Source organism: Crocodylus siamensis, chromosome 5, assembly GCF_052110815.1.
Source record: "Crocodylus siamensis isolate JL-2025a chromosome 5, ASM5211081v1, whole genome shotgun sequence".
Taxonomy (NCBI): Eukaryota; Metazoa; Chordata; order Crocodylia; family Crocodylidae; genus Crocodylus; species Crocodylus siamensis.
This window is the reverse complement of record NC_143399.1, coordinates 66,306,609-66,329,955: the sequence shown is the minus strand read 5'-3', so window position 1 is coordinate 66,329,955 and position 23,347 is coordinate 66,306,609. Positions and strand designations below refer to the sequence as shown.

General features: G+C 41.2%; 1 protein-coding gene across 3 annotated transcripts in view; it reads left to right on the top strand.

Moving 5' to 3' along the window:
* The window catches only part of KIF14 (kinesin family member 14), a 67,026-nt gene extending 53,044 nt beyond the window's left edge, over nt 1–13,982 (top strand). For 2 of the 3 annotated variants that reach the window (XM_090048895.1, XM_090048894.1), the window contains 4 exons: nt 759–881; nt 4,980–5,054; nt 9,185–9,323; nt 10,254–13,982. In XM_090048895.1, the coding sequence (XP_089905021.1) occupies nt 759–881; nt 4,980–5,054; nt 9,185–9,323; nt 10,254–10,642 (726 nt within the window). In that variant the 3' untranslated portion in view covers nt 10,643–13,982. Of the gene's footprint in view, nt 1–758; nt 882–4,979; nt 5,055–9,184; nt 9,324–10,253 lie in introns of those variants that run through there. The other variant, XM_090048896.1, reaches the window with a different exon arrangement.
* Nucleotides 13,983–23,347: the final 9,365 nt, after the last annotated feature.

The following is a 23,347-nucleotide window of genomic DNA, read 5'->3' as shown; positions in this document are numbered from 1 at the left end:
CTTCATAGGATAATGCCAAAATAAAGAATATACTTTTATATTAATTGTTTGTGTTAAGATTTTCAAATATTAATGTCCTAATATTCACATTTGTATAGTTATTCAGAGTTATTGTATTGGATTTAATCTCTGTCCCCACAATATGGTATGCATCTATAACACAGAATTTGGTCTTGCATCTCATCTTGGTAATTCAATGGAACTTTTTTTTTTTCAACTTAAATGTTGTTTATAAGCCTAAGTGCTTGTTTTAATTATACATACAAAAGTTACAATGTTTTAATTATACCCTTATGGTAAAAGTGAATGGAATGGTGGATGCAGCTGCACTGCTAAAAAGAAACCCATACATCAGTATAACTCATTTCCATAAGCTATGCCAGTATAAACACCTTCTGTTCTGTGCTTATGTAAACTGTATCCATACTAGGGTCATAACAGTAAAACCAAAAAGCATGCCTCTAACCAACATAGTTGTCCATACATAATTGCTGTAGTCCAGGTCACAGTGCATTGACAGCTGTAATACAGTTGTTTTGTGTTCATACTAATTGCCAGATACTAGAAATTGTTTTATTAAGAGAAGAAAATCGTATCAGTAGAGCTAAGCGTGTGGCATTTTGTGTATTTTTAAGAATGAAGAACATTAGAGCGAAGTCATTTTCTTTCAGTTTGTCTGTCATTGATATATTTACTGTAACAATTTGAATATTTTGTCTATTACATGAGCATTAATGTTTTGAACTCTTTTTCTAAAGAGAGATTTTATACTTGCCATTTATGGTGGTGTAGTCTCAGGACTGGAGTTTGTTTTGGCTTCTGTACAGAACAAAACGAGGGAAATGCAGAAAGAACTTTTGAAGCAGTATCCAAAAAATGAGGTGAGTAATGAAAGCAAAGAGTTTTGAGATTTTTTTTTTTTTTTTTTAAGTAGTGTGTGGCTTGAGGGACAGAGGTTAGTGACATCCACAGGCCAACATACTGTTAACCTGTTCTAGGCTAGAAATTTACACTATGGCTTGTGAAATTTTCGGGGTTATTTTATGAAAAGATGTGGACAAATTGGAGAGAGTCCAGAGGGGGCAACAGAAATAGGGGGCTGCCGCATGATTTATGATGAGAGGCTGAGGGAATGGGCCTTTAGTCCAGAGAAGAGAAGTCCTGAGGGTTGTTTGCAGAGGTGGAAAAAAGAACCAAACAAATGTGCTTTACTGGAAGCAGCAGTGCATTACTTTGACCCAGCTCTGTAGCATCTGTATAGATTGGGTGCTTCAGTGGGGCTTTTGGGTGCTTTTATCTAAAACAGATTCAATCAGCTATTAGATAAAAGTGCCAAAAAAGCCCCACTAAAGCACCTGATCTATATGAGCAGGGTCCAACTAAAGTACTGCCTTTCTGGGCACGTGCAGGGCTTGATGCAGAAATGTGCTAAGTTTAAAGTAAAGCTCCAGGTTTGTTTGGTTTGTTGGTTTTTTTGTGGGTTTTTTTTTTTTTTTTTTTTAACTTCTGCAGGTGTCCATTGAGAACAGTGTAGCTCTTACCTCTTTGGAACCACCTTTCAAATAGCTGAAGGCTGCTACTAAATCCCCTCTCAGTCTTCTCTTCTCCAGACTAAATAAGGCCAGTTTTCTCACCCTCTCATTATTCCAGCCCCCTAACTATTTTTGTTGCCACCACTGCACTTTCTCTAATTTGTCCACATTCTTTCTGTAGTGTGGTGCCCAAAATTGGACACAATACTCCAGATGTGGCCTCACCAGTGTGAAATGGAGGGGAATAATCACTTCCATCGATCTGCTGGGAACCCTCCTACTAATGCAGTCCAGTATGCTGTTAACCTTCAATAAGCACTTTTAGCCTTTTTTTTTAGCCTTTTTTTTAGCCAGCAAGCACTTTTAGCCTTTACCCGTTTTATTGTCGGCTGCGGTTGGGTGGTGGGTTGGCAGGGGTGGATGGGATTGTTCCGTCCTAAATGAAGGACCTTGAATTTGTCCTTATTGAACTTCAGGAAATTTTCTTTGGTCCAGTCCTCCAATTTGTCAATATCTCTCTCAATCCTACCTCTCCCCTCCAGTGTATCTACTAGTCTTTCTAGCATAGTGTCTTCTGCAAACTTGCTGAGGGTGCACTCCATCTCATCTTCCAGGTCATAGATGAAGATATGGAACCAGACCAGCCTCACAACTGATCCCTGGGGGGCACCCCCCTTGATATCTAGTTGGCAGCTGGTATTAGGCCATTAATTTCTTCTCTTTGAGCCTGATGATCCAGGCCGTTTTTTGTTCATCTTGCAGTCCATGAGTGTACCGTTATGGGCAGGCAGAACAATTTTACAGATTTAAAAAGGCGGAGGGGGCTTATCATACATCAAGCTTATCAGTTACGCTGTTTTCATGATGTATTTATCCTACACTAAGCATTCAGGGCTGAACTGCCCCAACATATCTTCCACTTATTATAAAATAGACTTGCCACACAAAACAGTTATAGTGGATCATACGCATTTCCCAAATACCTTCTATTTGGCACAGTTGTTCATGGTGCCTATCTATAACCCTTATCTCCTCATGGGTAACTTCACTCTCAAAAAGAGATTCTCTTTATGCTACTCTTTTTTCTGAAGAAATGTTGGCATTAACTGACAATACTTACAGATTCATGGGTGATTGGTGATTGAGTCTGCTGAACTCAAGGAGGCGGCTGGCTGATTTCTGTGGGCAAATTCCGGGGCTAGCTGCCATTTTCATGGGCGGAGTGTAGCAGGGCCACCCCCACACCTCTGACCGAGGGGTCCCAGCAGTCCTGCTCTTCTCCGCAGATACATGGCTAGAAACTGCAGCTTAATTATACTGATTAAGCCTGGAGAAGCCATTAATATACATGTTGTTAAGCATGGATTAATGACCTCCCTGGGCTTAATTGAGGTAATTAAGCTGCAGTTTTGGACCATCCTCAAGTGGCAGGCTCTGCAATCTTGGTGGCCTCACTGCAAAAACAAATAAAAAAAACTTACCGCTGAGGAGAGAAAAGGGTGTGAAGCCCTTCATTCTTGGAGCACAGGGCAGAGGCGGTGGAGGAGGGGGTAGGTGCTGCTCGCAGTGAAAGACACACAGACTACAGGTAGCTACTGCCTTCATCCTCCATGCTTCCTTCTGTAAGTAGCCCTGCCTCAGCCTCCTCCCTGTCCCCTGCCCCGCCCTCCCTCCCTCCCCACATGTGGTCCAAGAGTGCAGGGCTTCTGCTTCCTGGTAAGCATTTTTTTTTCCCATGGAGCCCACCCAAATTTGCAGTTTCTGCTTAAATTGTGCAATCATAAATTCGGTAGGTCCCTCGTGATTGGCATGGTCACAGTGGACTGTAGAAGGCTAACAAAGCCAGTAGCAATGAAACTTTGCTAAGTCATCCAGGAACAAGGAATTTTGTAGGTGATATCTTTTACTGGATCAACTGTATAGTTGGGAGGATGATAGACAAGCTTTCAGCTTCCTCAGGTCTCTCTTTCCTGTAACTATGTACTCAAAACCTTGTCTATATACAGTAAAAGCTGTGTTAACTGTCATGAGTGGGGTAAATGGGGTGCCGGACATCTAAAAACTCCGGATATCTAAGGCAGAAATTTTCAACCTTCTTGAAAACCCCTGGGGGTAGGCGCGTGGCAGTGGTGGCTGCACACGGAACTGGGGGTGAGGTGGGGGGGTGGCAGCAATGGCTGCACGTGGAGCAGTGGCAGCACAGGGTGGTGGGTGGCGGTTGCCATCGCTGCATGCAAGCTTCCCTCCTTTCCCCGCATACAGCCAGCTGGCCAGAAATTCCTGTTAATAGGGTATTCTAGATAGTAGAATGTCGTGAACACAGCTTTTACTGTATTTTCTAATTATACAGCTGGTCCATAAAAGATATTATCCACAAAAATCTTTGCCTCAAACTTTTCTTGGACCATCACAGGTATATTGTCATCCTAACTTTAATGAATCATCTGAACTTTGATCCCAAATGAAGCAGGGCTGAAGTTGGAATTACACATGTTCTCTACAAAACCATGAAGATGCTGGTATGTAACAGTTTGTATCACTTTGGTAGTGATATAATTGTTACATCAGTCTATACCGTTTAAGAACCTGTGTGTGGTTACTCGTACAGCAAAATCTAAAATTTTTAAAACTGGTTATATGGCTTGTTTAATCTATTGCATATGGATCCTCAAAAGAAATCTCATGAAGTTCAATAAGGACAGGAACACAGTCCTACACTTAGGATGGAATAATCCCATGCACTGCTATGGCCTGGGGACTGACTGGCTGAGCAGCAGCTTTGCAGAAAAGGACCTGGGGGTTACAGTGGACAATAAGGTGGATATGAGCCAAAAGTGTTTGTTGTGAAGAAGGCTAATGGCATGCTGGGCTGCATTAATAGGAGCACTGCCAGCAGATCAAGGGAAGTGATTATTCTGCTCTATTCTGGAGGTTTTTAAGGCCCTGGCTAGAACGATACAGTTGGGGATAGTCCTGCTTCGAGCAGGGGGTTGGACTAGATCAGGGGTGGGCAGTTATTTTGGGCAGAGGGCAGCTTACTGAGTTTTGGCAAGCCATCGAGGGCCACATGACAGACAGCCCAGGGCAGATAAATATTAATTTTCTAAATTTTTAGGGGCCCCGTTGTCTGATAGAATGGCCTGGCAGGCCACGTCCAGCCCCCAGGCTGCATTTTGCCCACCCCTGGACTAGATGATTTCCTGAGGTCCATTGCAACCTTAATTTTCTATGATTGTATGATTCATACGCAGTTAATGAAATCTGTAGATGGTTATTTTTTTTTTTAAGAAGGTCAAAGCATTATAGAAACTTCATTCTGCGTTTATTGTTCTTTCTAAGCAGTTTTTTTGTTAATTGTGCATATGCTGCTCCTAGAATGGAAACTTATATTTATATTGTGGAGTTAAATAATGTATACAAATATAACAACTAAAAATCTTTCTGTAGATTCAAAATCAAGTAAAGAATAATGCTCTTGCTTTGGCTACATCCATTGAAAATACCCTGCCAGACTGCAGAAAGGTAAGGAATGCCTTTCACAAAATTATATTGCAGAAATTAAAGTTCAGCTTTAATTAAATGTTTAGCTTGAAAGGGGAGTAACATTTGTGTGTGTTTTGTGGCAAAGTTAACTTTTCTGTAACTTTTTTTTCTTTTTTATTCCTGATCTTTTATTTCTTTTATGGTTGCATAAATATAACTTCTCCATTTGTTTGAACAAAAAATGATTAACTCTGATCAGTTACAGTTTGCAAAATAACCCTCCAGTCTATATGAGTTATTTGATAGTAGTTGACAAAATAGTGGGGACCTGGGAAATAAAATTTATTTAGACTTTTAAAAATCCTGATACTAGCAAGAAAACTAGGGATGTATAGAACAAGAAGTAAACAGTTGTTGTGATTTAGATACTAGTACAGAAGTAGGCGGGGGAAAAGTCAGTCTTCAAAATGGAGAGAAAGTTTAAACAAGGGAACCAGGGTTCTGCGGTGGCCTGTTAATAGCCTAGAAAAATGGTAAATGACAAGATGGCAGAATTTGCTGATGGAAAATTACAATCTAATCCAGACTAGAGATGGGATAACTCCCAGAGGGATTTAAGGTTTAGGCAATTGTATAACATGATGCAGGGTGAAATTTATCTTTAAACAATACATGATATCACTGGTTGGAAGGAACCATTTGACTTGCATGCACATGATGTAGGTTTCTCAATTAACTTGAGGAGGAGACGTGGGAAGGCTCTGATGTTTTTTGTAGAGACCTATATATGTGGTGTCACTTTGAATAACTCTGCAGTATCTCTTACATTGGAGAGGTTGCATTGCAGCTGTAGTGATAAAGAATACTTAAAAAAAATTGTAATGCAGAACTGTAGAGTACATAATATATGATAAACTTAAGGGACATGTGAACCCTAAAATGTCTATGAACTTATCTCATATTAAATAGGTCTTTTTGAAGCCATGTATGAAATAATGTTTCACAGATTTCATAGACATCAGGGCTGGAAGGGACCTCGGGAGATCATTGAGTCCAGCCCCCGCCCAAAGGGCAGGAAGTCAGCTGGGGTCATAGGATCCCAGCAAGATAAGCATCCAATTTACTCTTGAAGGTGTTCAGCGTAGGTGCTTGAACCACCTCCGCTGGCAGACTTCCAGACCTTGGGGGCTCGGACAGTAAAGAAATTCTTCCTCATGTCCAGCCTGAAACGGTCTTGCAGGAGTTTATGACCGTTCAACCTAGTCATCCCTTGGGGCGCTCTGGTGAGCAAATGTTCCCCCAGATCCTGGTGGTCACCTCTGATAAACTTATAGGCAGCCATCAGATCACCCCTGAGCCTACGCTTTTCCAGGCTAAAGAGTCCCATGTCTCTCAGCCTATCATCGTAAGATCTGTTTTCCTGACCTCTGATCATGCGCGTGGCTCTCCTCTGGACTCTCTCAAGCTTCTCCACATCCTTTTTGAATTGTGGAGCCCAAAACTGGATGCAGTACTCCAGCTGCGGCCTCACCAAGGCCGAGTACAAGGGGAGAATGACGTCCCAGGATTTGCTCAAGAAGCATCTATGGATGCAAGCCAGCGTTTTGGTCGCTTTACTAGCTGCAGCATCGCATTGCAGGCTCATGCTCATCTTGTGGTCAATGATGACCCCCAAGTCTCTTTCTTCTGTGGTGCTATCCAATGTAGCACTGCCGAGCCTATAAGGATGCTGCAGGTTTTTCCTCCCAAGGTGGAGAACCTTGCATTTTTCGGTGTTAAACACCATCAGGTTCTCATCTGCCCATTTGCTGAGCTTGTCCAGGTCAGCCTGGATCACCCGCCTATCTTCTGGCGTGGATGCTTTGCCCCAAAGTTTGGTGTCATTGGCAAACTTGGCCAGTCCACTCCTGACTCCAATGTCCACATCATTAATGAAGATGTTGAACAGTATGGGTCCAAGGACAGAGCCTTGAGGGACCCCACTGGTCACAGGGCACCACAATGAGTGACTGCCATCAATTACAACCCTCTGGGTCCGACCACGGAGCCAGTTTCCCAGCCAGCGGATCGTGGTGGAGCCAAGGCCACAACTGGGCAGTTTGGCCAAGAGGTGATCATGGGATACCAGATCAAAAGCTTTTTTGAAGTCAAGATACATGACATCAATCTCTTCTCCCTCGTCCAGGTGATAGGTCACCTGGTAGTAGAACGAAATGAGATTTGTCAAACAAGACCTACCCGCAACAAACCCGTGCTGGCTATCCCTTAGGATGTTAGCCTGGGCCAGTCCATCAAGGATGGCCTCCTTAATAAACTTTTCTAAGATCTTCCCCAGGATAGAAGTCAGGTTAATGGGCCTGTAGTTAGCCGGATCCACTTTCCTCCCTTTCTTGAAGATCGGCACCACATTGGCCTTCTTCCAGTCTTTGGGCACTACACCAGAGCACCGGGAGTTTTCAAAGATCTGTGCCAGGGGCTGGGCTATGACGCTCGCCAGCTCCTTGAGTACCCTGGGGTGCAGATTGTCAGGGCCGGCTGACTTGAAGGTATTCAGCTTCTCAAGATGTTCCTTCACGAGGTTAGCATTTATGGAGGGTAGGGGATCCCCATCACCCAGATCTCCCTGTCCCATAGCAGGCATGGGCGTCCCATGGGACTGATGAAAGACTGACGCAAAGTACCTATTTAATAGGTTGGCTTTTTCCTGGGCATCAGTTGTCAGTTGCCCCATCTGGTTTAGCAGGGGTCCAACATTGCCCTTGCTTTTCCTCCGGCTCCCCACATATCTGAAAAAGGACTTTTGGTTGTCCTTGATGCTTGAAGCTAGTTGGAGTTCGGTTGCAGCCTTGGCTTTCCTGGTTTGCTCCCTGCAGGACCGGACCAGTGCAGAATAATCCTCCTTGGAGGTGAATCCCGTCTTCCATCCTTTGTAGGCTTTCCTTTTTAGCCGTAGGAGGTCTGCTAGGTCCCTGGAGAGCCAGGGGGGCTGCTGTGCCGCCTTGCTGCCTTTCCTCCGTGTTGGAATAGATTTAGCTTGTGCATTGAGGATCGCTTCCTTGAGAAGCAACCACTCTTCTTGAACTCCCATCTCCCTGGGGTCATGGTCCCTGAGGACCTGACCGACAAGCCTCTTGAGCTTGTCAAAGTCGGCTTTCCTGAAGTCAAGGACTTCTGTGTTGCTGACTGACTTGCCAGCTTTACGGCGAATGGTGAAGGTGATCAGCTCGTGGTTGCTGTCCCCCAGCTTCCCATCGATCACTAGGTCGCCGATTAGGTCGTCCCCCGTAGCCAGTACCAGGTCGAGCAGCGCTTTGCCTCTCGTTGGCCCATAGACGACTTGAGTCAGGTAGAGGTCATCCATGCATGAGAGAAAGCTTTGCAACCGCTTGGATTTTGCTGAGTGATCTTCCCAGGAGATGTCCGGGTAATTGAAGTCACCCATGACAACCAAGGTCCTGGAGCAAGCGGCCTCAGTCAGTTCCCGGGCGAACTCCTGGTCAAGCTCAGGACTTTGAATGGGAGGTCTGTAGTAGACTCCCACTGTTGTGTCCCCTGTGCCGTATTCCCCACGAATTTTTACCCAGAGGGTCTCTAGCTGTCCATGCTGGTCGCCAACATCAGCTTGCAGGGACATGTAGCTTTCCTTCACATAGAGAGCTACACCCCCGCCCCTTTTGTCAACACGATCCCTCCTGTACAGGGTATAGCCCTCTACACCCGTGGTCCAGTCATGGGTGGAGTCCCACCAGGTCTCCATTATCCCAATGACGTCATAATTCTTTGCACTGAGCAGGAGGTTGAGCTCCTCCTGCTTGTTGCCCAGGCTCCTAGCATTAGTGTACAGGCATGTTAGTGCAGTCACTTCAAGACTATGGCTGCAGTTGGTTAAACCTTACTTTTTAGCATTTGGTTTGATGTTGAATCACAAAAGGAGTTATTGACCAAGATACCAGAGCTGTATACCAGTCAGATGTAAAAAAAAATCGTGTTCTTACAGCTCCAGCTGATATTCATTGTAAGAATGCTAAAATTGCCATTTCTGCCAAAACTGTTTTTAATACATTTTCAACAATTCTAACCATTAGGCGTTACTGAGATATGTATATTGCAGTATACATTGCATGCATATTGAATTTACTGATATGTAAATTCATTGCTGTTTAATACAGAAAATAATGGGATTTCGATTAAAAGAAGAAGAGTCTGCCTTCCAGGAAATAATAAAAGCAACTAATCTTGCTGTGAAATATTTGGAATTGGAGCAGTGCATGGATAAAGTCTGTCAAGTTGTTGTTTCTTCATTACAAGGTATTTAGTTGCATAACTATGTATCTTACTGGAAAACCTTATACTAAAGAAGATCCTCACAGAGTGAGGGAGGGTAGTTTCTTTATGGTATGTATAGGATGCCAGATAGTGAGGGCTTATTTTAAACTGCTTGCTGGCTTGTTTGCTTGGTTTTTGCATATTGGTTATCCAAATTTATTTTTCCTTTTTTCTTGGTATATTGCTGGAAGTCTCTTTTGAAGGATACCTAGAGCCCTTTTTCAAACCTTACATAGAGAAGCAAAGTGTTTTGAGCCTTGAACACCTAACAGAGGAACGATTAAGTTAAAGTCAGAATTGTCATAAATATTTTTGCCTATAGATAACCAAGATTTCATTTCCTTTATACATATCTGGAATGTCATCAATGTACTAGTTTCAGTTACTGGGAGCCTTTGCCTGGGGTCTGAGTCCCATATACTTTTAGCCTCCTCAGTTGATTCCTGATGTTAAAGTTTATTATACAGTCAATTTATTAACATGTTTTAAAGGATACAGAAGGCAGGATAGAGATGCACCTTAAAGACTAACTGAATTAGAGATGCATAAGCTTTTGTGAGCAAGAACTCATTTTATAAGATGCTGTCCTGATGCATCATATCGACATGGGGACAGTTAAGGATTATCAAGTAATAATGTACAGTTAGTTGACAATATTTAGATCCCTTTGGGGATATTTTCACGTGTAATTAAAATGGCTGGAGGTTTCAGCTACAGCTAACTACAGTTCCTTTTAGTATTTAGTAGGCGCCTGCAAGGGTTTTAACATACGTTTACATTCATTGCCTTCACCTCTTAATTGTTTGCCACATGTAGAGATGCCCTAATTAGAATTAAAGAAGGGTAGATGGGTATGCACATACAGTATAGCTAAATATCATAATTGATTCTTTTTGTTTTTAATTTCCACAGGATCATATAGGAATACAGACCAGCTCAGAAGCTATACAGAAAAAATTTGCACCTTAGCTGGGTATTTTAATAATTACTGTAATTTGTTTACATTATCTTCTTCTACAAACAATCCTATCCATGAAATACCAAGGTCTTTTATGTTTGCTAATGAATTGGACTCTCTAGCTAAATCACTCATTATCAGTTTTGAACTTGGAAAAGGACAAAATTCGGTGAAACCTCAGACTGCTTGTATGCAAATGACTGAGTCTCAAGAAAAGCAGCCCAACAGAGGTGAAACTGAACATACTTCAAAACAGAAAGCAGTTCCAAAGCCTGAATATAAACTTCAACTGTCATCTACCAGTTCAGCGGAGCTCTCGCTCAGTGGGATACAATGGGTATAAACCGTTGCCTTAAGGCATGAAATATATTGGATTCCTAAGTGTTGTTATAAGTAAATATTTCTTTCCTTCTTTCATGAAGAGATACAAGGAGAGCATACGGGTCTTTTGAAAAGGGGGAAATTATGTGTCATAGCAAGGTTAAATGTCTTGCAAATTTTATCTTGCGATTGTTCAGGGTTCTGAAAGTTGACAACATAGTTGACATGGTACCCTGAATTCCAGAAGAGCAAATATAACCCCAGAAGACATTTAGACTTGTCATAAAGAAACCTACTAAAGTTTGTATGTCTTTTGATTAAACCTACCTAAAACCTGTAGTAAAATTATAGGATAACATATCAAAAGTAGTATGGGCAGTGGATTAAATCTTAGTCTGAGGAAGGTATACAACTAAGTTCAAAAACTGCTTAATGAAGCCAGCAGATTTAGTATTAAGAAATGACACACTTTTCACTTTTTCTTTTCACTCTTTTTTTTCTCTCTCTCCCTTAAGTCATGGTGACCTGTGAAGGTTTTCCTGGCATCATTATTTTTGTCAACCTTAATATTTTTAAAGAGGTTTTTATATTTATATTCTCAGGGAAAAAGTTCTGAAAGACTATAAAAATATTGGCTATATACATTTAGGGGGATTGTTTTTAGAAGTTTATAAACTCCTAAGGAATTTGGGTTAGGAAAGCGGTGATACGAGGTAACTCGAATGCAGCTCAATTATAACCGTTCAGTTGGCTTATAGGGAGAACATCCCACACTTTTCTTGATGGGTTAAGCCACATGGTGGCTTAGAAGCAAAACTCTTAAATATAGAAATAAGCCCACATGTTGTAGTCTTAGAGATTTGCACAACTATAAAGTCTCTGTAGTTAAAAGTTTATATGTTCAGACTGAAGACTTTGTGCTAGGTAGAACTGAACACTTTGCAGTCACATTGATCAGAGGAGAGGTTAAAAGGCACTGTGTCTAAATCTTCATGCTGCTGCAGGGCAGAATCTCAGCTCTTGTACTCAGGGAATGTAAGGGCCCTGAATAAAATCCTTGACTACTGGTTAACAGCAAGATTCCCACTGAATAAATGCTGCCCTCTGTCTAACACTTGTTCTGGATTTAAAGAGGGTTCTCTTCTCTCTCTATACCAACCACTAGACTAGTCTGCCACACAAGTGGTGCTGGATCTGCTGTGGGTTCAGCTTTAGAAGTTTTGGTGAACCACATTCTGGGAGCAGTTGTGCTAATATTCAAGTATTTACAGGAATGTCATGGTGGCTGACTTAATAACATGTTTACTGTAGTGTTTATTTCTATATTCCTTTGCAAATTTAACTTGGCTGTGATCTTTTGCTAAGATAAAATGCAGAGATTTCATCTTCTGCCACTTTTTTTTTACAGGCTATTACATATTTTATTTGTTACTTTCAAAATAGCTGCACTACTAGATGTAAAACAACATTCAATTTAGGCCAAAAGTATTAGATTGCAAAGAAGCTGCCGTCTCTCTCTCCTGCCCCACTTTTTGAGCTGGACGTAGTTAAGAAGCTATAGTACTTTTTCATACAGTTATTAAAAACTGTCGTGAAAATAGAGAAGAATAATGCATGGTAGAAACGTTTGGTTTTGAACATTGGGCACCAAGAGATTATATTACAACAAATTTTTATCTGAGCTCCTCATCTGCTCAGTGATGTATTACCATATGTAAAAGAGGGACATTTTGAGTCTAGAATCAAAACTAGCATCATCCTTTCCTGGTACTACTTATTCTTTGAAATACAAAAATTCATTTGCAATATATTATCACTTTTGATTTAAAAGCAGTCGCCAGTTCACTTTAATTGCTATTCTTTCTTCTTTTCTCAGCCTTTCATTTGATTTTATTAATGAAAGTTTTATTTTGTTAAAGTGCAATAGACCACAAACAATACCATACAACTTCAAAAACAGTGGATGAAACTCTGGCCTCACTGAGGTAATTTGTACAACAAGTCAGGATGGTCTTACTCAAAGTGACCTGGGCTGAACACAGGGAGGCATTAATAGAAGGTAAAACATTCTTCCCTTTGAATTGGGTAAGTGGATGTTAAGGGTCATTTCAGTTGAGAGATTTATGTTTTGGGGCACCTATACTGTTAAGTAAGCAAGGGAATACACAAGATCAGCCAGGCTTTTTTTCCCACCCCCCAGTAAGAGGGGAAAAAATACATTTGCAGCCAATCCTGAAAGTCATCTTTCATTCAATAAAAGATCTGCAGCAAGTAGAACACTTCATGACTCATAGAATTGGTTATAAACTATAGTGAATAGAAAAATCACTCACCTGCCTTATCAGCTGGAAATTTTGTTTTTCTTCTTTAAATACTGTATATCTTAATTTAGAGACATCTAATTCAGTGGTTTTGGTAAGCACTGTGTAAACCATATTTCTGTGCCTTTTGCTATTGGGGGAAGCTTTCTTTCAGTAGTTATCCATACTTAGTACTTTTATTAAGTAATATAGCTTCATTTTATTTTCCAGAAATGTTTTTCAGTGCAATTATGTTTTGTCAAAGTGTATGTTTGTCAGAAATGTTGAAAAAATACTGCAACTAACAATGTTACTCTATCACACAAAATATGATGTTGCCTCAGTTTATCACTCCTGACTTCATTATAAAGGTATTTGGAAGTTTATTCATAGGTTGACAAAATAATCTTGGTTGTTAAGAACTTTTGGGCAGACTTTAAACACTTTGAAAAGTAAAGCCAAGTATTACATATTTATTTATACTGTTTAAAATGTGCTATTTTGTATTTGCCTGAATTCTGAAAAATGTAACTTGCTGTTCAGAATCATGTATTATACATGTAAAATGTTGTGAAAAGTAGATTCAAATTATGTAGTTGACATCAAATTTGTCATAATTTTAAGAAAACATATCTCTTATTAGTTTTCTTTTTATGATTGTTCTGAAACTTATGCATGATATACCTGCTGAAAGTATTAGTGTGTTTATAAAAATCAGAATTATTTTATCATAAAACTAAACAAATACATTTTTGGAGAGTTTTGGATTTCTTTTCCTCTTGGCATGAACTTTCACATTGAAATGAGCTGCTTTTGGTTTTATCCCTGTTTAAGATGCTAAGCATTGTCACACACAACCAGGCTGGGGAAACTAGTTTTATAGTACTATGAGCTACTGCAATAAGTACTCTGATGTCATTGCAGTAATGTAACAATACATAAGATTTTAAAATCTCTGCAATGAAGATTATGGCCTTGTTCTAGTCTCAAGTGTTCTTCAAAAAGGTGCATCTAATGTGGTAGATATTTCTGGATGAGCGTCAATTAAATCCTTTTATTGTTTAGCAACTTGATAATTAAAAGTCTCCCTCTGAAAAGAGAAAAAATCTTATATTTAAAATGTTATAGTTGTCATATGCCATTATCAAGATAATTTTTGTTTTTATCTCTCATTTTTTTTAAAATCAGAACTCTAGGTCTGATGATTAACAAGTACCAAGCAGGAAGAGGCCAGATTGAAGTGTTTTAGAGTCTACTGTTGCTCAGCTTCTCTGAATTTCAGGCCCAGTGTTTTAACTGTTTCTTTTGAGGAAAATGGTTCTGCACATGTAGCATCACTAAAGGTGGCAGCTGCTCCATAGACTACTGATCCACAGCAAGCTTTGCTGTGGTGAGGGAAATGGAATTTTGGCCAATGCACTCCACCCTCCCTCTTCTAGGCACCCTTTTATAATTGCTGTTTTTAACCTTAACTGATTATCTTAACTAAATCTGCTTCGGATCTCATTTACTTCAGGTTGCTTCCCTTGTTACATTATACATCACTGAAGTACTTCACTCTTACGATATATATTGTGACTATACATCATAGGAGTGAGCTAGTGCTCTCCTAACATATTGCATTAATACATCAACAAGCTAGCTGTGACTCCAGTAATATATTGGTGTAATATACCATCAGGGTTAGGTATATTTATAAGTACATACTGGTCAATCTATTAATTCTGGATGTCAAAAAGTTTGCATCATGGCAGGCAGATTTTTGGGATGGAATAATGTGGCTGTGAATGGTATCTTTAGTTAGTTTAGGTATTCTACAGAATTGTTGGAACTGGGGATAGGTCAATGTTGAGAAAGAGATGGATATGTGTGTAGGCTGGCCAGACTGTTGCAGGTATGAAGCAGAGAGTGCTACTGTCCTTGTTTCTGTGATGCACATTAGAACATAGCACAGTGAACTAGGTCTCCTTAAGTTCTGCGCATAAAGCAAAACGGGCATAGCTATTCAATAATGGTATGTCCTATGAGACCTCTGGCTGGGATGCACCTTGAATTTGCATAGGTAATCCTATACCCATCTTTTCTTTCCCAGTCAGCTCTGCAACAAGCTAGTGGGGTGGGAAGGTTAAAGATAAAGACAAAGCATATAGATTAAGAAGTGGCCTGCTGACATTTTTTATTCATCAGTGGGAAACGGATGTGTTTCTAATGGGATTCTGCAGGGGTTGTTACTAACCCTAACAGTAATGAAAGTTCCCAACAATGATCTGGGTGCAAATATAAAATAACAACTTATACCATTTTAAGATGATGCAGAGATTGGCAGAACAGTGAATGGAAAAGACATAGTAGTTGCAAAGACTTTAGTGAAACCAAGCACTCTACTGAAACCTGTAACTTGTAGTTTCCAGTAAATTGATATAAAATGGAAGGATAAGAAAAGTGAGAACACTTCAGAACATCTTATATAGACCAGATTCATTAGAAACAGTAGATACTTACCAAGATCTGAATGTTTCTCTATCTAAAATTACAGAAGTGCTAGTGCAGAAAGCTGTTGAACCTCTATACAATGGAAATGAATGTGAGGAGGATAGTATTTGCTCAAATATGTTAAAGGCAGAATAAATGGACCGTAACTACTAGAAAGATTTAGAATGAGGAAGATCTTAAAGATTTACAATGAGGAAGACCTACCAGAAGTCTAGAGCTAGTTAAACTACCAAGAAAAGCTGATTTAGGCAACTGCAAAAAATGTGAAGGAATAAACTTGCTGCTAATCGCAGACAACATTCAGTTGCATCATTTAAGCAGAATAAGAACAAATTTTAAAAAATATTTTAAGACAAGAGCAGGGAGGATTTTTGCAAAAGAATTAGATCAAAGGGCTGAATGTAAACATCAGTCTTTGCCATTTTTGTGGGCTTTGTGAAGGCATTCAGTAACATTATTATAGAAGTTCTTGCATTATTGTAGCATTCCACAAGAAAATCACAAAAGTTGTTAAAATGCAGTATGAGAATTTTGAATACAAGTCTGACAACCAACATATTGACCATTTCACAGAGAATACTGGAATAAAATATGGACACATTCTCTCATCCTGCTATCCATTTTGGCAGTCAGTTAAGAAGTTATGAACAGGGATCTGCATTTTCTGGATTTTACCTTTTACCAGAGACAAACACAGATTTCTCATTTTACCAGAGAAACCTGTGGATTTTGCAGTTTTGTGAAGACCCCTTTGCAGGTTGAAAGAGTTCCAGCTGGCAGGGGGCTGGGACGGAACAGGAAGGGGGGGCAGTCAGGCATGGGGTACAGTGGGGGAGCCAGGCTCTGCTTCGCTGCAGCAGCTTCTGCTTCCTCCTGCCAGGAGCAGGGGGCTGCAGACCCGGGTCCCTGGCCCCATAGTCCTGGCAGCTGGGAGTCCCCTTCAGCAGGGCTGGGGGAGTAGGAGCTGTGGGTGAGGGGCAAGGGGCACCAGCTGGGGTGGGTATGTGTGTGTGTGTGGGGGGGGGAGTGAGGGGCAGGGGCAGAAGCAGGGTTGGGGAGTTGTTGGGGGGAGTGAGGAGTACCAATAGGGCCAGGGAGCTGTGGGAAGGGAGTGAGGGGCAACAGCATAGCCAGGGGGCTGTGGGGAAGGAATGAGGGGCACCAGCAGGGCCTGGGGGACTGTAGGGTGGCCTTTTTATTTTAATCATGGATTTGGGGGGGTTTATCAGAGAATCTGCAATTTTTTTATCCAGGAAAACTAGGATCCCTGGTTATGAAGTAAGCAAAGAGGTATTCCCACTGAAACATAATGAATAGTTAGAAGACTAGGATTATGCTGGTAATATTTGCCTGCTATCCAGGAGCAAGGAAGCTGCACATAAGAAAACATACGTGCTAACAAAAACTATGATATGTGCAATGCATTTGAACATTGAAAGAAGACATTCAAGCACTGTCAACAATGACAATATCAAGGATGTTGACATATTTATGTACTTGGGTATAACAATACAATAACAGCAAATGTAGACAGTGAGAAAGATATGGACATTGGAATTGGCAAAGCTGTTCACCTGTTCACATTTTCCTTAAGTTTCTGGAAGAAAAAACATATATGATCATATTGTGAATTTTTCGTTACCCTTTGGGGTTGAGCATTGGAAGATGATGTCTAAGATATTGTACTTCAGAACAAGTGCTTCCAGGAGAATCATAAGAATATTTTTGTCCGAAAATAGTTACAAAGTGAAAGCTATGGAAGAATGCTTATGCATGACTTGCATCTGAAGTACTATAAGCATACAGCTGGAGATGGCTGTGTCATATATGTAGAATGAAGAATGCTACCTTACCAAATACAGTCCTAAGGTGGAAACTAACATGGAAAAGGAGAAGAAAGCCCAAAGAAACATGGCAAGGGGAAAATGAGAGTAGACCTACAGCTGGAATTCCATGTTAACAGCTGCTGCTTATCACGTCGTGCTCTTTAGGCCGTAACGCTTCTAGTGCAAGGAGGCCTGGTGCCAAGTAGCAATCATACGGAATACTCTCAATTGCATGGTAGGCTGAATCCATTCAAGCAGAATGCATTTCAATACAGCCAGATGCAAAAATGTATCTGCAAAGAAGGAACTGAGGCCATGCCTGCATAAAGTGGGATTGTATACTGGAAAGTAGTAATTCTGAAAGAAGTTTAACATTCACAATAGACAAGTTGCTGAACAGAAGTGCATTGCTGTGGTAAAATATGAACTTTTGACATGTGAACATGGTAATAGTGAGCAGGAGCAGAGACATTACAGTACATATGTATGCATCACTGGTAAGACCAATAGCTAGAATACTGCATACGGTTCTGGTATCAACATTTTTAAAGGCTTCCAAAAAACTGGAGAGGCTGCAGAAAATAATAGCAGAAGCTATTCAAGAGGAGAAAAAATACTTGCCAAGGAAAAAAAATTAAAGTACTGTTTGCTTATCAGCAAAATTGGGAAGTGAGTGGTTTCCAGTGCAAAAGCACTTTCATGAACATAAAATGCTGACCAATATAGGGCTCTTTAATCTGGTTGTATGTCAAAATCGGACAAATTCAAATTGGACATACGGCTCACATTTTTTCAGATGTGAGGATGATAGACTTACCAATTTTCTTTTTGTTTGTTTTAAATCTCCTTGATGTCTTCTTATCACCACTGGTTGATTTCCTGGAAGTTTTAGCTAAACACAGATTACTGGGCTGTATACAGGGGAAACTGGCTGAAGTGTAATGATCTGTGATATATAAAATTTTGAACTAAATAATTTGCTCATCTCCTCTTTATTATATGTATTGCTGTTGTACCTAATTGCCAGCCTGAGAGATGATATACAAGCACAGAACAAAAAAATGGTCTGTTCCCCAAAACACTTACAGTCCAAGATGCGAAAGAGCAGAGGCATATGGATGGAGGTGAAATATTGGGAAATAATGGTACTGATGGAACAGGGACTCCCCCAATGCCTGCTGGTCCCCCCTGATTAGTTTGTAACAGGCCACAAATCCCCCCTCAGCCTTCTCTTGTGGAGGCTGAACAGGTTCAAGTCCCTTAGCAGGGCAGGCCCTACGAGGAGAGGCTGACCCCTGATCATGTGGGTGGCCCTCCATGCTGTCCACATCCCTCCTGAAGAGCAGTGCCCAGAACTGGACTCAGTACTCCAACTGTGGCCAAACCAATGTCACATAGAGGGGGAGGATCACCTCCTTGGACCTGCTTGAGATGCATCTGTGGATGCATGACAAGGTATGGTTGGCCTTCCTGACTGCATCCCCACACTGTTGGCCCATGTTCATATTTTGCCTCAATAATGACTCCAAGATCCTTCTCTGCCTCTGCACTGATGAGAAGGGAGTTCCCCAGTGTGTAGGTCTGCTGCTGGTTCTTCTTCCCCAGGTGCAGTACCCTGCACTTGTCAGTGTTGAAACCCATCCTTATCTCATCTGCCCACCCCTGTAACCTGTCTAGGTCCAATTGCAGCCTATTCCTCCCTTTCTAGCACGCCCACTTCTCCCCACATCTTAGTGTCATCCGCAAATTTGAACACGGTGCATTTTACCCCATTGTCCAAGTCGCTGATGAAGATGTTGAACAGTGCGGGCCTGAGGACTGTGCCCTGCGGAACCCCACTGTCCACATCCCTCCAGGTCGAATAAGACCCATCCACCACCACTCTCTGGGTGCGGCCCTCCAGTTAGTTAGTGACCCATCTGACTGTATAGGCATTGACACAACAGTCTCTTTGTTTTTTAATGAGAATGGGGTGAGAGACCATGTTGAAGGCCTTCCTAAAGTCCCGAAAGACTATATCCACCGTGACACCTGCATCCAGGGATTTGATGACCTGGTCATAGAAGGCCACAAGGTTGGTATGATAGGACCTACCTCTAATGAACCCATGTTGGTTGCCCCTAAGCATAGTCTCCCCTGCTGGCCCCTCATGGACATGCGCCAGGATAATTTTCTCAAAAAGCCTTCCCTAGGGCTGAGGTAAGACTAAAGGGCTTGTAGTTTCCTGGGTCCTCCTTCCTACCTTCTTTTGAAAATGGGGACCACATTGGCCCTTTTCCAGTCTTCTGGCACCTTGCCAGACAACCATGAGTGCTCATAAAGCTGTGCCAGGGGTCCTTCAATTACCTATGCCAATTCCCTCAGCACTCTGGGGTGGAGATTGTCAGGACCTGCTGATTTAAATATGTCCATTCCCTCCAGAAGTTCCCTGACTAGGTCATCGCTGACCCTAGGCCTGGGTGCACCTCCCACGGGGCCTACAGGGGTCCCAGTGTGGGGGATGACCAGGTCCCTACTCAGAAAAATGGATGCAAAGACATTGTTAAATAGGTTAGCTTTGCTGTCTGGTGCGATGACCAGATTTCCTAGTGTGTTTTGCAGAGGCCCCACGTTACCCAGTACCTTCTTTTTACCCCCTATGTATTTAAAAAAAGGACTTGTCCTTGATTCAGGTAGCTAGTCCCAGTTCCATCTCTGCCTAGGCCTTCCTGATCACACCTCTACAGCCCCGACCAACCGAGGTATAGTCATCCCTGGTGATGGCCCCTCCCTACCAATGGGTGTACTCCTCCTTTTTAGCTTGGAGACGTTTCCGGATGCTTTTGGTGAGCCATGGGGGCCTTTGCGCCCTGTTGCCCCCTTTGATCTGTGTAGGGATTACCTCCCTTTGGGCTTGGAGGATCATCTCCTTAAGGAATGACCACTCTTCTTGGAGACCTGCCCCACCCCCTGGGACCTCAGTGTCTCCCTCAACTAATCTCCTTACCTCATTGAAATCTGCCCTCCTGAAGTCCAGGGCTGCTGCCTTGCTGCAGCCCTTCTCCAGCTTGTGCTGCATGGTGAATTCCAGCAGGCGATGATCACTGTCGCCCAGGTGATTGAGCACCCACAGTCCCCTCACCAGGTCATCGCCCATGGCCAGGACCAGATCCAACAAGGCATCTCCCCTGGTGGGGCTGTGCACCTCCTGGGTTAGATGGAGGTCCTATATCTCAGCTAGGAACCTACATGAGTGGTCAGACCTGGCTGACTGCTTCTCCCAGCAGATGTCTGGAAAGTTTAGGTTGCCCATGATGACCACATCTTTTGAACTAACTGCCTCCGTGAGCTGACTTAAGAATTCTTGATGTATTGAAGTTGTCTAGGCAAAGCAGTTCTTTCCCTTATCCCCCCAATAAAGACATTATTTGAACAAGTTGTAGTTTATATAAAGATCATCAGAACTTTATATAATAGCCTTGTTTATATCAGTGGCCCTCACATTGGAAAAGGGAGAGGATTTGGTTTTAATGAAGATTTTCTTCCAACTCACAGCTCTGTAATTCTTCCCTGCTTCTGTAATTCCAAACAAATAAACACTGCTTGTGTACTCCAAATATTTCCTACATGTGCTTTGCTAAGTCTTGGTCTGCACTCCACTGTTGTTGAAAGGACTGCTGATCTTGTTACTTGGAATTACTAATGTGAAACAAAGCTATTGGTCATTAGTTTATGCAAAAAAAAAAAGCGTAGAATATTACTAGTGCAGGATGGGCTAGATGAGGATTTCTATCAGCTAAGAATATCAGTCTTCTATTTTACTGCTTCCTTCATCATTCAGTCAATAGTTCCATTTCTCTCCCTTAATTACATGGGTACCATATTAATATTACAGATCCTGATATATTAGCTGTCAATAATATGACATAAGCTGAGCTACAGTAAAAAGAAAAAAGAGCAAATTCATTTCTGGTATAACTACAGTGATGTCAGGAAAATTAAAATCCTTCAGGATTTTGACTTATGCCTTAAAAAATTAAAAAATTAGAAGTTTTTGGCAGTTGGAGTGAATTTCTGAGATTTAGAATGTCACGATCTCTTAGATAAAGGACAGTCTTGACTGAAAGAAGATCTTTAAAATGTTTTCACCTAATTAGTTTAAACTTTGTCACACAACTTACATTGTTTTTAAAATAAATAAGACATGTAAATAGACATAGGAAAGGACAATTTAAAATCATGCCTTTCTTCACAGAAGGAGCAGTCAAGATTTTTAATTGGAGATGAGCAAACCGTTAGTGCTCGCTAACTCATCAGAATATTGAGCATGAAGTGATTTACACTCTCACTTGGTTCCGTAATGGCACCTACAGGCAATAGAGGAAACTACAGGTACTTCACTCATTGCATACAAAACCAACCTTTTGGATTGGAATATTCCTACTTTGCTTTTCCTAATGTACTAGGAATAAACCATTTTTATTACTTTTAAAGTTTTTTCTACTTTTTTATACGTAGAAATCAGCATTTCATTCTCTGAAGAGCTTAGCATGGTAGGATCTCTCAGATATTGTCACCAGGAGGAGTTAGTTGTGGAGGGTTCTTTTACACAATAAGTTGTTTGTGCCTGTAGCAGGTTCAAGTCCCCCAGGAGCAGCTGTGACACCCCTGCTGGCTACGTGGCTCCTGCCTGACTCAAGCTCCCTGGATACCCTCCCTCTGATCTTGCCTGCCACACGTTGATGTACTTAGTTAATCTGTAAGTGGGAGGCCCTTGGGTCGCAGAGTGAGCCCTTATTCATCCTCCAGCCAGCAGATCCCTCCTGGACCCCACTGGATCCAGTCCAGCTCCTCAACCACCAAGTAGGCCCTCTTAGCTTATTTGTGGTCTCCTCCACCCCTACAGCCATACACATGCCTTGTAGATGTTACCAGTTATCACTCCAGACCCACTCTCCCCCAACCACCATGCCTCTATGCCCTGGAAAATTGTTCAATTTACATATTGATTAGAATAAATCTAATTAAACCCCAATCTCTGTGAAGTAGATAGAGGCTTCTGAAAATATCCTACACTATACATTAGATGTACATTCCACATAGCCACTTCCATACACATGCCTTAAGTGACTTACGCTCATAAAAAACATTTTCAAAAGTGACTTTGGTGTTCAAAGTCTTGTTCACACACGATATTTGAACTGATTTAATTACAACCTTGTCTACAGTGGAACATTGTTCAACTAAATATATTTGGTATATGTATATTTAAAATAATACAGTACCTTCCTTTCTGTCCTATATTGGGGATGTTGTTAGAATCGAGCACTTTTATACCAATATATTATATTGGTGTAAAGAGGCATTATTAACTTAACCCTGGTCCATGTAGACAATTGTACAGATTTATCTGTTTCAGTACTGTGAAGGTAATAGAGCACCCTAGCGTCCTCAGAATATGGATATTGTGTACTGAGATCAAGGTGTTTAATACAAGGTTATGTTGTATTGTGAGGAAGGTCCATTATTTAGTTAGGTCTTGCCTCTGCTAGAAAATAGCGCTGCTTTAGCTGTTATGGCAGTTACTGTAAGTTGATAAAACCATCCTACTGTTGATATTGTTCTACTGTTATAGAGATGCCTTATACTGTAAATCATATCAGTATGGAGATATATGGACTGGCATAACTATATGCAGTCTCAGTTGTATACTGGTAAAATTGTATGAATACAAAGAAAATTATCTCCTTAACTGACAGTTATACTGATATAAAGTCTATGGTAGACCAGACCTAAGTTGAGATGAGCAAAACTCATGCAGGGCTAGGATGAGTAGAATTTCCTGCAGTGTTATCAAACTCAAGAAATGCTTCTGCATTGTCCATTTGACCTCCACAAAAGGAGATACTGGAACAAAATATCAAACATCTTTGACATTCATGCTATTTTTGTATCTTCAGACTATGGAGGCCAGAGCTGTTAAATACAGTAACGATTTCCCTTGCCTTGGTCTCTTATACATTCTGCAGAATGAAGTTTCCATTGAAGATGTGCACTTTTTTCATTTTTCCACTATAAAATTTTTAAATACTTGTTCCTCCTCACCCCACGTGTACCTAAACGCTAAAG